The 13,027-nt window shown below is 35.2% G+C and overlaps 1 protein-coding gene across 3 annotated transcripts in view; it reads right to left on the bottom strand.

The window, feature by feature from the left end:
* ANKRD28 (ankyrin repeat domain 28) overlaps positions 1–13,027 on the bottom strand; it is a 128,577-nt gene that overhangs the window by 14,804 nt on the left and 100,746 nt on the right. For all 3 annotated transcript variants that reach the window (XM_037383300.1, XM_037383301.1, XM_037383298.1), the window contains exons 12-18: positions 11,465–11,528; positions 10,086–10,154; positions 8,429–8,569; positions 4,135–4,246; positions 3,461–3,487; positions 2,448–2,522; positions 952–1,153 (exon numbers count right to left, since the gene is read on the bottom strand). In XM_037383300.1, the coding sequence (XP_037239197.1) occupies positions 952–1,153; positions 2,448–2,522; positions 3,461–3,487; positions 4,135–4,246; positions 8,429–8,569; positions 10,086–10,154; positions 11,465–11,528 (690 nt within the window). The remainder of the gene's footprint in view (positions 1–951; positions 1,154–2,447; positions 2,523–3,460; positions 3,488–4,134; positions 4,247–8,428; positions 8,570–10,085; positions 10,155–11,464; positions 11,529–13,027) is intronic.

Here is a 13,027-nt window from a genome sequence, read left to right as displayed (position 1 = left end):
ATGCATAAAAGTAATTAACCAAGCAGCTAAAAAAGGGAAAAATAAAAGCAACAAAAAATTGAGAAATCGCATTTAAATGCAACCCATGAAAGATAAGTGATCGCTCGTTGGAGAAGAAATTATTTCTGACACACAGCTGCAATATTCAGTCCACATAACAACAGTGACAATTCATGCTTCTTTAACTGGCAGAAATGCTAACAAGTTCGGAGAAACTAAATCAAATATAACAATACAGCTTGTGCTCATGGACAACAAATTAAACGGCTAGAATGACAATATTTTGTCCCTAATGCTCTTTCTACTGCAACATTTCTAGAGTACCGTAACTATAAATGTCAATCTAAGTAAGTCTATTTTCAAAGAGGAAGAAATGAGAATATACGATGAATGCTAGACTTTGCAAAAAGTAGGTTTATAGAATTTTTCTAGGAAATGCAGTGAGAAAATATTGCAAAGGATTGCTGTTATTTCCAAAACGCTCAGGAGTCATTTAAATCCTTGGAAAAAACCCAGTGTATAGTTTTCATGTCTCTTCTCAAACTCACAAAATTCTCCAAGACTCCAGTCATTTTTGGAAGTATTTTACAAAGCTGCCAAGACATGCAATACGATTCACGTATCTAAATTTGGGCCTACAGTTTGGGTTGCACGAAAGACGAGGAGAGAAACAGGAACATGTCACTGACGTCTGCCAGCACAGCCAGCCTAGCTAGCTGAATGGGCAAGGACAGGGCACTCCTGCAGAGCCTCGAGCTGAAATGATTTATTGGGTTAACCCTGGTTTCTGTCCGCAACTGCTTTGTTACAGCTTTCTCAGCAGAGCTTATACCTTGAAAGTTGTCTATTCCTAAACATCATTTCTTAGAGCATTAATGATACGAGACTTCTAAACACGAAGATGAGCCACTTCGAAAGCCGGAATTTTAGAGGTTAGTGGTTAGCACACACCTGCAGCATGTATAGGGGTCCTCTTTACAACATAATCTTTCACCAAGATTGATGCTCCCTGATTAATAAGCACATCTACACATTCCACGTGACCCTTAAAGGCAGCCAGATCCAACGGTGTCCTTCCATTATTATTCCTCACATCAAGGTCCAGCAGTGACTGTACCAGCACTTCCAGAGCTTGATGGTGGCCATGATAAGCCTACAAGAATAAGAAAATTCTTCAGTTTTCCCGCCCTTCACATTTTTCCTTTCCTTACCAGCACTATGTAAATGAAACTGTGAAGATGGTATTTTTGTTTTAACCTGTGGAAGAGCTACTGATGCAGCAGGTTACAATAGTTACAACTAATTAAAAAAACATACAAAATTGCAGCAATGTTAGTGGCTTTTTTTTTTTTATCCTTTCAGTCAGCAACTGAAACTACTTTCAGAAAATGATGTCTCTAAGTTGTATAACTACCAGTATTTTGAATATTGCATGTTTCACTGCTTTATGTTATAGTTAAATTACCATCAGATTATTTCAAGTGAGGAACACGTGCAAACTTGACTAACCCCTGTTATTTTTTAAAAATAAGAATATTTTAAAAAGAAAAAGCCAATAAAATTAACACAGTAAAAATAACACAGTACGAATAGCTACAGTTAACATAACTGGTAAAACAGAAGTGACTTAGGGGATGAAACAGTTAAGAGATCAGAATGGATATACCAAGGTAAAAAAATAGCACAGAGAATACTTTGTAAATATGTGTCAAGACAACGTTTCAAAGTTAATAATGAAAATAAACACCTACAACTATGGCTTTATAATTTCCATAATAGATATATACTCTTGGATACATAACCTCTGCCCACAGACAAAACTAATTTCCAGGAACAGTCTAACTGCTTTCATTTACCGGCATTAACGGTTACTTTTTACTTTGACCATACACACACACATACACACACACACAAACACTCTGCATGAGACTTAGGCTATTTCCAAAAAATACAGTGTGGTTTTCCAGTTGCTCAAAGTCCAGTGAAAAGATGAAAGCTACATATTTTGCTGGTTACTCTGTATTTTGGGTATATTTGTACAGGCAGTTTCATCGGGTCCTCTCTTACATTACTCTTTGTGCAAATCTCTCTTAAAGTTGTAAGGACAAACATTTCTCATGCTGAACAATGATGAGGGTAAAACAACGCTGATGACAAAAAAAAAATGTAATCATTACTTATCGAACAAGTCTTCTATAAGTGCTATTAGTATAAATTATAACATAAATCTTAATTGTAAGATTCCAAATGAAAGCTGTTCCATGAAACAAGTTAGAAGTGAAATGCAAAAATCACCCTATACAGCTTTTCCAGGAATATTAGTACATATTTTTGTGCTTCATTTACCGTTATTGACCTATTTAAAAAAAAATCCAGAATGAATAAGCCTACGTCAACAACTGTTTGCCGTTAGATGAGCTGTCATCACTAACGAATGAAATACTTACAGCTAAATGCAGCGGACTTATAGGTGCTCTGTTGTCTGAATCATTCAGCATGTCAGTACCTGATGTTTCCATCAGCTTAACAGAGAGAAAATCAGAGTGAGTGCCAAACCCCCTCACCTTTAAAAACATTCAGCAATAATTGCTACAGTATCCAGTATACATGGACTGAAAAATAAAAGGAAGAAAAATAGGAAGAATAATGTAGGATTACAGTTTCCTTAGGAATTCTAGATCTCCTTCAACCTTTTATAAAGAGTTTGAATTGCAGTGACTGCAACCCCTCCCCCAATTTCATCTCCCAAGCACAGTTAACTTTGCATAGGAATGCAATAATTAAATCAGAAACTAATCTAAAATTATTATTTTTCCTGAAGCAGCCATATGAAATAATATAGCTGAAATGCAGACAAAGGGAAGACAAGGACGGATGAGAACAGCTGTAGTAGCAGGAAAAAAAACCCCAAACAAAACACCCCCAAACAAGTAAGCATTTAGATAGGTGAAAAGTCAGCAAGAAAAGCAGTATGAAAAGCCAGAAAGGAATATCGATTCTCAGAACAAAAAAACCCCCACACTTCCCAAAAAGAAGAAATGGACTCAAAAAGACACAAGCGTTACAAAATAAGATTAAAATATCTGTGTATATACATTTCCATTTGTTACTTTCAGATGTGTTTTGAAGTTTTAATTCTGGGTCTTTTTCAAGACCATATTTAATTTAGTAAACTAGTTGAATTAAAACACTGAAAGTGTTTGAAAAATACCAAATACATTCAGATCACTAAGTTTTCATTATCACACTTTTATAACATTGTCAGACAAATGTTTTTTTAATTTTTTTTCTATTTTAAAATTCTAATTGCAATGAAATCTAAATTGTAACTGAAATCAAGTAATACATCTATGCACTGAAGAAATAGTTGAAAAAGTCTAAAAATAAGCAGTATTTCTAAAATTACATGTTCTCTTTTGCTGTACAGTAGTACTTTAACAGTGAGAAATAATACACTTACAACATCTAGAGGTGTTTCACTTGCAATCTGCAATTAAAAATATTCAGAATTCATGTTTTAATACATTTGAATAGAAAAGTATAATTTGTGTAAAAATATTAACTTGTATAACACAGAGAAGATAAAATTAGCATATCAAATAACATACACATTTTTGCAAAGGGATTAATAAAAAACTTCCTGAGACTTTATTATCCGATATACTATTATGAGGCCATTAGTTACTGTAAGTACGTGAACTATTTAAAAAGGCACCCTTACTTTGCAGGTTATCAGTACACTTTAATTTGCTCCTTCAGATGACATTTGTGAAATTGCTCAACACTTGTCAGCGGGATAACCTGTAGTTCCTTTATTTCAGCCATCAGGAAAAAGTTTAGCAGTGTATTCTAAATTAAGAAAAAAAAATCCCCAAAACTAATACCCCACATCCTCAACCAGTTCTCTCTTCATCGCAGAATGTATTATCTTTTTAAGCCAGTATCTAGCACCTTAGCTCCTCACCTTGCCCTGTTTGAAGAGTATTAAGTGCTTAAGTATTTATCCTCAAAGGGACTGAAAAACACTACTGACTTATTTTACAGATGAAGAACCAAGGTGGAGGAATCCCTTGGCGTCTGCATCACACTCTAAGAGCAGCTGTTACACCTTTCATCTATGACACGTTTTCTTACCAATTCAAGGCATAAGCGATGACCATAAGCAGCTGAATAATGAACTGCATTGTATCCTTGTTTGTCTCGGATCCCCGGGTTGGCATCATTCCTTAGCAAGTATTCCAGGCACCTATTTAAATTGACACATGCAACCATATATCTAAATACGGAATTGCAACTTTATGCTAAGCGATAAATTGTTCCAATTCAACTGGAAAATAGGATACGGCACACGGGAACGCTGATTTAACATGCAATATTGGCTAGGAGTACAGAACACCTAACTCATTACACCAAGCGTTAAGGTCAATCACAAAGCTTTCAAAATTTGCAAGAATCCTTTTTCTGCGGACATCCTGCATCCTCTGAATTACCTGACTTGGTTAATACTAGTATTTCCTGGCCATTCTCCTCCCAGCTAGTACAACTGCGGCTGCCTTTGTTAATATGACTCATTACTGGTTTTGTGTCTTTTCATGTATCAGTGCATTCTTTCGTATTTGATATGGAAGGAAGGGAACCAATAGCTGAGTTCTTCATGATACGTATCCAGAGTCACACACACACTTCTACCAGACACCCGTTTATTGATTTATTATATAGCAGACACACTCAGCTGTTGGGATACTTTTATCCTACAATTCCTTACTTCCACTACACAAAGTTTAAGACAGCACAAGATCAGCATAGTTTCAACCACAGATACTCAGCAGGGAAGATGAAAAACAGGTTATGAAAGTCAGCTCCTTCTCTCTGTTTTTCTCTTTTTAAGAGACTCCATGCATGCATACTAAACGATTCCAACCAATAAGCCAACTTACTCATAATTATATGTTGTCTATCCTAACATTTTGCAAAGTCACTGTCATGACCTTGAACTTGGTGTCTTCCTGAAGTGTACAGAATCCCTTCTTCCTGGGATTATGAAATGTTTCTCCTTTATCATTTAAATAAAACGCATGTGAAGCTACAAAATAGATTATCTTGTCAAATCCAGCTTGGGACCTTTCTTCCTTAGCACAGATTATCTGAAGGTCTCACAGATCACCGTTATCGGTAGTGACAAACAAGCCAGTTGGTTACACTGACAATATAAAGGTTTTAGCTCTCATTTATCTCATGGAAAATTGTTTGGTAGAAAGTTTCAGGAAATTTCAACATTCGTACTTCTATGATATGGCTATGCTGTGATGTCAGGTGAAAAACTTGCAGTAGGACATGGCAGGTTTAGATTTGAGAGGAACGAATCCTAAAATGACCTCTGATCAATGCTGTTAAGAGTAGAAACTTTATCATTCAAAACTCTGGGGAACATTCAAACCTTGGAGAAATACAGGCAGAAATCCTACAAAAGCAGCCATCTCCTAAGGGAAGACAGCATGACCCTGCAACATCAGAAGTCGTTGTAAGTTCTTTCAAGGAAGGGCCTGGAGACAGCAGATGGAACAGTGCAAATTCATCATCTGAAGCAGATCCAGTACCAGCTGCGATGAAATGGAAACACATTTCAACGTAAGACAGCTGTTCTGGGTCAAGGGCGCAAGAACCCCATGTGCAACAACAGCAATTCACTGAAGTGAAGACCTGACATTTGCTTTTCCAGACAAAGGTTGAAAGTAACAAACAAGATGAGTGAAGATGAAAGGGGGAAAAAGCTGCAGGAAAAACTACAAACTAAGAAGCGCCTATATATAAAGTACTATCTCATTACAAAGTTGAGAACAGCAGGAGCGATACCAATGTGCATTCTCATTTCATCATTTCGTGCCCACCATAAAGGAGAAAAGAACTTAGGCAGGTAGTGAAAAAGGTAAAAACTCTCCAGTCTTGAATAACGTAAGTAACACAGGATGTAAATAACGTTACTACATCTTCAATGTACCTAACAAAAAGCTACCTGTAATGCATATGTTCGTTTTTAACCAAATAATTCGGGTTTTATTTGCCCCGTAAACAAATGCCTGGATTTCATGAATGGCAGCTGTGCTTGCATGTTCTTATTTGAATTGAAATGGGATAAGGTTTCCGAGAAGCCAAAGACAAGTCAATTTGTCCCACTGAGTGAGGATTACTGTCCCTACATTTTATTTGTCCAATTGTCTAACTTTGTCAATTTTAATCAACGACTTTGTCTTAACATTCCTGGCTCATTTATAAATGTCAAACATCACTGGCCTTGGCTATCTAAACTTACGTACTTCATATATTTGTGTGCCCATAAAAACCACAATACGCTAAATACCCTGCTGGAAGTAAAGTCTACTAAAAATCCTTGAGTACCCATTCTTTCCAATGCAAAACAGATTATTATTTTTGCCGTTTCTTCTTACCCATGAAAAAGATTTGCATCTTTTACATAATTAACTGACCTCAACAGGCCTCTTTAAAAGGAGATTAATCAAACTTCCTGAAAGCCCAGGTAACTTAAATTTTGTCCCCATTTATTTTACTGTCTATTAAATAGTTCTAACATAGAAAGAGTGTGGGGCTTTTCTCCCCTAAGATGCTGCTTAGTTTATATCTCATTCTGCAATCACTGCTCTCTCTAGTCTTGTCAAAACGAGGCTTACTGGTGTTTGTTCCAGATTAGAAGCATTTGTTACATATACAAAAGAAATACTTCATAGAGGAAGAAGCTGGAAAACAATTTACAGCAAAAGTGTCCTTGTCTCTAAAATCTGTCTTTAAAGATGTCTGAACAAAGACTATACAAATACATGTAAATATCTTTGGAATTTCTATATAGATAATTTCCTGACTTCCCCACCCCCCCAGCCCCAGGCTTTATATTCCAACTCAGTAATCATTTTTAGCTTCGTTCCTATTTTGAATATGAGCTGAGCAGTACTGGTTTTTCCAGCTGTTACTAATTATCTTGCTGCATCAATATAAAAAGCTTCTTCTCCGGCCATTCAGCTTTGTAGCCTGTCTTCCAGAGAGCCAACTGTTAATCAGAAGGGCAATATCGTGTGGGTTCCAGAGACGATTCTTTGAGTTACCTCCCAAAGCTCTGCAGTATTGCCATCATCATTCTTGCTCATGCCTTTTGTAAGGCAGATGGCAAAACGATGTCATCTGAAGAACCATTATAGTTTGGAGGTTTTCAGAGCAACTGTGAAGCTAAATTTAATCCTAGCTCAACTTGTAGGAAGGCAATTAAAGTAAAATTATCTCAGCAAGCGCCAGCAGGAATTGAAAGTATATCTAAAAAGCAGCAATTTCATTTTGAAGTTTGGCTTTACATTAAAAAAGGCATGTACTTTAAATATTAGTTAAATGGCCATGAAAGTATTCTTTATTTATCCTTCAAAACCCACCCTGTGAGTTACACGCCACCTTGTTCCTATTGCTACCTCATGTTTTAAAAGGTGCTGTATTAAAACAAGATGACACAGCACTCGGCAGCACTTTTGCAGTGAAGGTGCCACTGTGCGCACTTGAGATGCTACGCTGCGCACCAGCTTGTTTTGACCGCTGTATGTGAGCGTGTGCACATGCAAGCGGCGTTCTTCTCAAGTTTCCTCAACACATATGATGTCTGGAGCTGAAGTAACCTCATCAATTTTGTGCTATCTATATAAGCTTTGCACGTAAAGCACTGAAGTCATTAGTAACCATGTTAATTATAACCATTACTTACAAAATACATACATGCAAGAGACGTTTGCGGATTTATGAAAGTTTCTGGATGCATTTAATGCATGCAAGTGCAACCTCACAAAAATCAACACTAACAAGAGCTGGAGTTGTAATGCCACACATTAATAGTGTAATCAAACATGAAATAGATAAAGCATCTCATACTGAAATGCTGAGTTAACTTCTATCCTGATGTAGGCCTATGGTAACTCACAGTTTAGTTTTACAGCGTACTTCTGACTAACTGCATAGATTTTTGGGCAACATCAATAACCTTACATAAAACACACCATCATCATCATCATATTTTCATTTTAAAGCCAAATGACCTTACTGCTCGCAACTGTCATCATAACCCCTACAAATGGTATTTACTCAACCACTGCACAGCAGGTAGGTTTGAAAACTCTGTTCCTAATGAATTCCTGAATTAGGACATCTGCATTATAGGACATAACTAAAAACTTATGATACATGTTACTATTGTTCATTTTTCTCAGAAATACTGGTGACATAAAATATTTTATATACAATGGATAATCCACTGTGAAGTTTAATCTTTAAGCATCAATATCCAAAATGCATTTGTCAAATCTGAAGGCAGAACATACACAAAATTCACAGCTCAAATGTCTCTAAGGAGCAAGTCTTTAGCACAAAGCATGCCACTTACTTTCCATCTGTGTCTGATGCAGCTGCATAGTGCAGAGGTGTACAACCCCTCTCATCAAGGTCATTCACACTAGCTCCAGATCCCACAAGGGCAAACAGGCACTGATAATTACAATTGGCAGCAGCATAATGGAGTGGAGTTCTTTAGTACACATTTAAATAAAAAGTACAATGGTAAATAACAGCAGAATAATATTAGAGACAGATAAAGCAAAATAAAATGAAACTTAAATCCTTACATTTGTAACTAGTATTTGTAGTGTGTCATTACTATCTTAAAAATGGGGCTATTTAATAATACTGAACAGTATCTACTTGTCAGCTAAAATATGCACAAACTTTGTATTAAGGGAAGCTTTGTATCAACTGTCTTGTACAGACATTTAGAGGAAAATCAAGTTTACACTAGAAATTTTATTTTTATTTAAGTAATTTAAGCCACATGGAATAAAAATGGAGAAATTCAAGGACTGCACAGCAAGGTAAAAATAAAATACAACTGTTAACAAGTACATATTTTCGACAAGCAGATCAGAATTTTGTCTGAGAGGGAAGCATTATTTATTTATTTTAAACTATACTAACATAGCAGAGGTCTTGTTAAAGAAAACTTTTAAATATACAGCTTGTCTTCTTATAACAAAACCATGACATATTAATATAATGATGTATAATCTCAGAGGAAACTCATTCCAGCTTCAAATATGTAAATAATTCTCTAGATCCACCAGTTTGGATAATATTTCAAAACCACCAAGATGACTCAGAATTCCATTTTCTATTTTTAGAAGATATTATTACTATAAATATCTCAATTTTGAGGAGACAGTCAGACAACTTTAAGTGTCCTACCTCTTCCCTAAAATTACTTTTTCCCATTGCTCTCCAATTTTAACTGTTTTAATCTTTCCCCTCTTCTGAAATAATTGCTCTCTGTAACATGCATGTAAACCAAAACCCAAACCAAACCCACAAAAAACCCCCACAACTTTCAATGACAAAAGTTGTGAAATTGTTGTTCCTTTCTCGGTAAAGAACAGAAGTAGAGTTAAAGCAAAATACAACTTTGGATCCGTAACATTATCCTCAAGCCCTACTCCTGCCATTCACATCCTGGAAAATCATATTATCCATGATATGATGTGAGATTTTACACAAGTACTGATCATGCCATCTAAACTTAAATAATCCTAAAAAGAGAAATGAATGTCATTCCAGAAGTGTTCAGAACCAGAGCATGAACAAGGAAGCAAAAAAAGATAGATATAATAAAAGGATTTTTTAATTAAAAAAAGCTTAGAAATAGCACAGATTTCTCGGTTTGACTAATGCATTATTTGGAAAATACCACTAATGTCCTTGGATAAGAGCAATTTAAACTCATTAGATCTGTGTTATAAACAATAAGGTTCAGAAAAAGTACAGTTGAATATGGAACTCAGTCTTTAAAAACAAGACTAAACATCTACTTAACAAAACACAATAAACAAAATATGTTTGTAACTTTTGATAACATATGCTGAAGCACAGTTTATGAGAGACACTGTATCTTAAAAAACATTTACACTGGAACACAACACAGACTAGCACACTGCAACATGCTACTTCTGTAATGCTTTTACCAGCCCTTTACAATATACAAATCTAGAATGTCTTACCTCCCAAATCTGTCCTTTTTGTTGAAGTCTGCACCAGTATTTAGCAGGAGGTTTAGGCACTCCAAATTCCTATTAAATTAATGCAATATTACTTATGATTGCAAATTTTATTTCCTTCATACTGGCCTCTGCAAATATCAGAACTGCTACACATATACATCTCATGTTATTTTTAATGGAACTGAACTATCGTATGAAGAATTTGATAAATATATTTTGGTATGTAAAATAGATTTCATAATTGCAGAACCGAATCAGGAAAGAATATCAATTATTTCAAGTCCATATATAGAAATTTTATTGATATCAAATTGCATGCACAAAGCACATAAACATTAATCTAATTCAATAGAAATTTCAATTCTTAAAGAAACACCTGCATGTCACATGCTTTTTGCTACCAGGATTCCAGCACAGAGGCAAGTTTTCACCGTATATATTGTAAGGCCAAACATAAGTTGCAACATATATATTTTACTTTTTCATGTAATTTGTTTTCAATACAATATGATCATCATAACAGATGTACAATAGTGATTATTGTTTAAACACTACCTTAGTAACTTTCCTTAACTGGAGATGAATGAGGGAATGTGTCACAAATTATGTGTTTTTATATGAAAAGATAGCATTTTAACCTTAATCATTTGCGACAAGGATGTATCGATCAAGTATCTTTTGACTTACAATGATTACTTAACAGTATTACTTAAACAACATTGAAACAGAAAAATGAAAATATTGATATCATGGAGTTCTTGTGTCCCACAAAGTGTATCATGAAATTTATTACCCAATTCTTCCAGGCAATTTTGAGTAGCTGCTATAGAAAACCTACAATACAATAACAATAATCAATATGGATCACAACTCAAGTGATGAGCAAGTAGTTCTGACTACTTCATCCACCTAAACTCTGGAATTTAATTATGGCTTTTAATTTGGTTAGACTGGCCTTTTGTTTATGGATGTGGTAAAAACGTATTTCCCAAATTGCTGTTCTCCACCTCATGTCCTACAGTGATCTTAGCTGGGCATGCCATATTTGACTGATGTAAATTCTAAAAATTATATCATCATCCATGGGAATCTAAAGTAAAATTCAGTTCATCCCCAAGCACAAACCTAAGATAAGGCTGATGATACTTGGACACTGTACTCCAATAATTACTTGAGCTGAATATTTGCTTTATTTTTATTGTTGGCAGATAGAATCCATCTTGAAATTATTTTCATGTTTACATACATTCCAAGGGGAAAAGGAAGGAAAAGCACAGAGAGGAAATAATTAAAATAAAAACCCAACAAAACAAAACAGGAATGATCAGCAATTGAAAAAAGAACTCTAAATATGAAAGCATGAATGCTTTTTTACATACCCTCCAGCTGCAGCTGCATGAAGACAAGTCCTGCCAAAGTCATCTGGTGTGTCAATGTCAAAACCTACAAATCGAGTAGTTTGTAAAACCGTTATATAACACCACCTTTCACAAAACTGCTCACATCTACTCTTAAAAGAAATGCTTGCTAAACAAATTTAAAAGCGATTTGCAAAAAAGCACTTAAGTACGGAAAATTTACTTCACTTGAAACACACCCTTGCCGTTCACAGTATTTTTGAACAGTTACTGAAAGGGATAAGGTAGAAGACAATTAGCTGCACTGAGGCAAAAGGCTATATTCTTTCTTGTCCTGTTTACCTGCTATTATTTCTGTGTAATTTAGCATTGCATATAAAATATATGAAGGCAATAGGAAAATTAAGAATATGCTAGAATTTATCAGTGTTTTTTTAAATAAATATTTTTTTTAAATAAATATTTTTTTCAATGTTTTTTTAAATAAAGGGGCGACTGTCTACTGAATTCAGGAGCTACTTAAATTTCATCCTTGAGTTTAGCTCTTTAGTCCCTGAGAAAGCAAAGAACTCTGTTAAGCTGGAGTGAAGGCTGTAAATAGCAATTAGCAATTACTCACAGAAGAGCCCTTTAGAGAATGTTGTCAATTTCTCTTATCAAAATGTGTGAACTATGGAACTTCAAATTTGAGACCACAAAGTTTAACTGTGCAATTCTATAGGTAACCATATCTTTTGACATGAAGATTACTATTTAAATCATGTTTCAAAGCTACACTTTTGCTTTGAGAAAACAACTATATTCTCCTAAAAGTCTTGCTCTCATGTAACAAAACTTACTCATTAAATCTCCAGTTTTGGTACTTTTGCCTGGGAATGCAATTTTTTTTTTTCCCCTTTTTAAGAATTATTCAACAACGATACATAAATGTGTTATTTAAGAGTACTACTATTCAAGACAGTTCTCCTACTCCTTATGCCCCAAAATAGAGGTTTTGTATATACCGCTACAGCCTCCTCCCATTTCTATAGGCAGTGCTACACAGCAAACAATTTAAGATAATTTACCAATCTAATTTGAAAGTAGTCTTTGATGACTTTCCACAGCCCCAGGTTGCTTGTCTAACACCACTAACAACTTAAATGCCTTTCAATCCTGGGACAAGGCAGACTGATGTGGGTTTGTTTTTTTTTTTCTTTTCTTTTAAGGTCTGCACATGAATATTAACAAATTTTAAAATCAGATATTCTTAATTTACATAAATGAGACTTCCTCATAAAAGCAAAAAGGTACATAGTCTGCAGATACCGATCCCCACACCAAGAGCATGTTCTAATAAGCTGGTAGCAGTATCTGGTCTTTCCAGTCTGAAGGCTGAACATACTCTTCAAGTCCTTATCTGCTCCAGGCTAGATTTACATTCACGTTTGCTCAACTCATGTGAAAGTCACAGAAACCACTTGCAGGTCTTCTGCAGGGATTCCTTTGCCACACTGAATCTCCAGAAAGGGTACAGGCAGCACAGCACCATGTGCAGAAAGGAGAAAGAGCCAAAGTAGTCCTCATTTTGAACATACACAATAG

Source organism: Falco rusticolus, chromosome 4 (genome assembly GCF_015220075.1).
Source record: "Falco rusticolus isolate bFalRus1 chromosome 4, bFalRus1.pri, whole genome shotgun sequence".
Lineage (NCBI taxonomy): Eukaryota > Metazoa > Chordata > Aves > Falconiformes > Falconidae > Falco > Falco rusticolus.
This window is presented reverse-complemented; position numbering and strand designations above follow the sequence as displayed.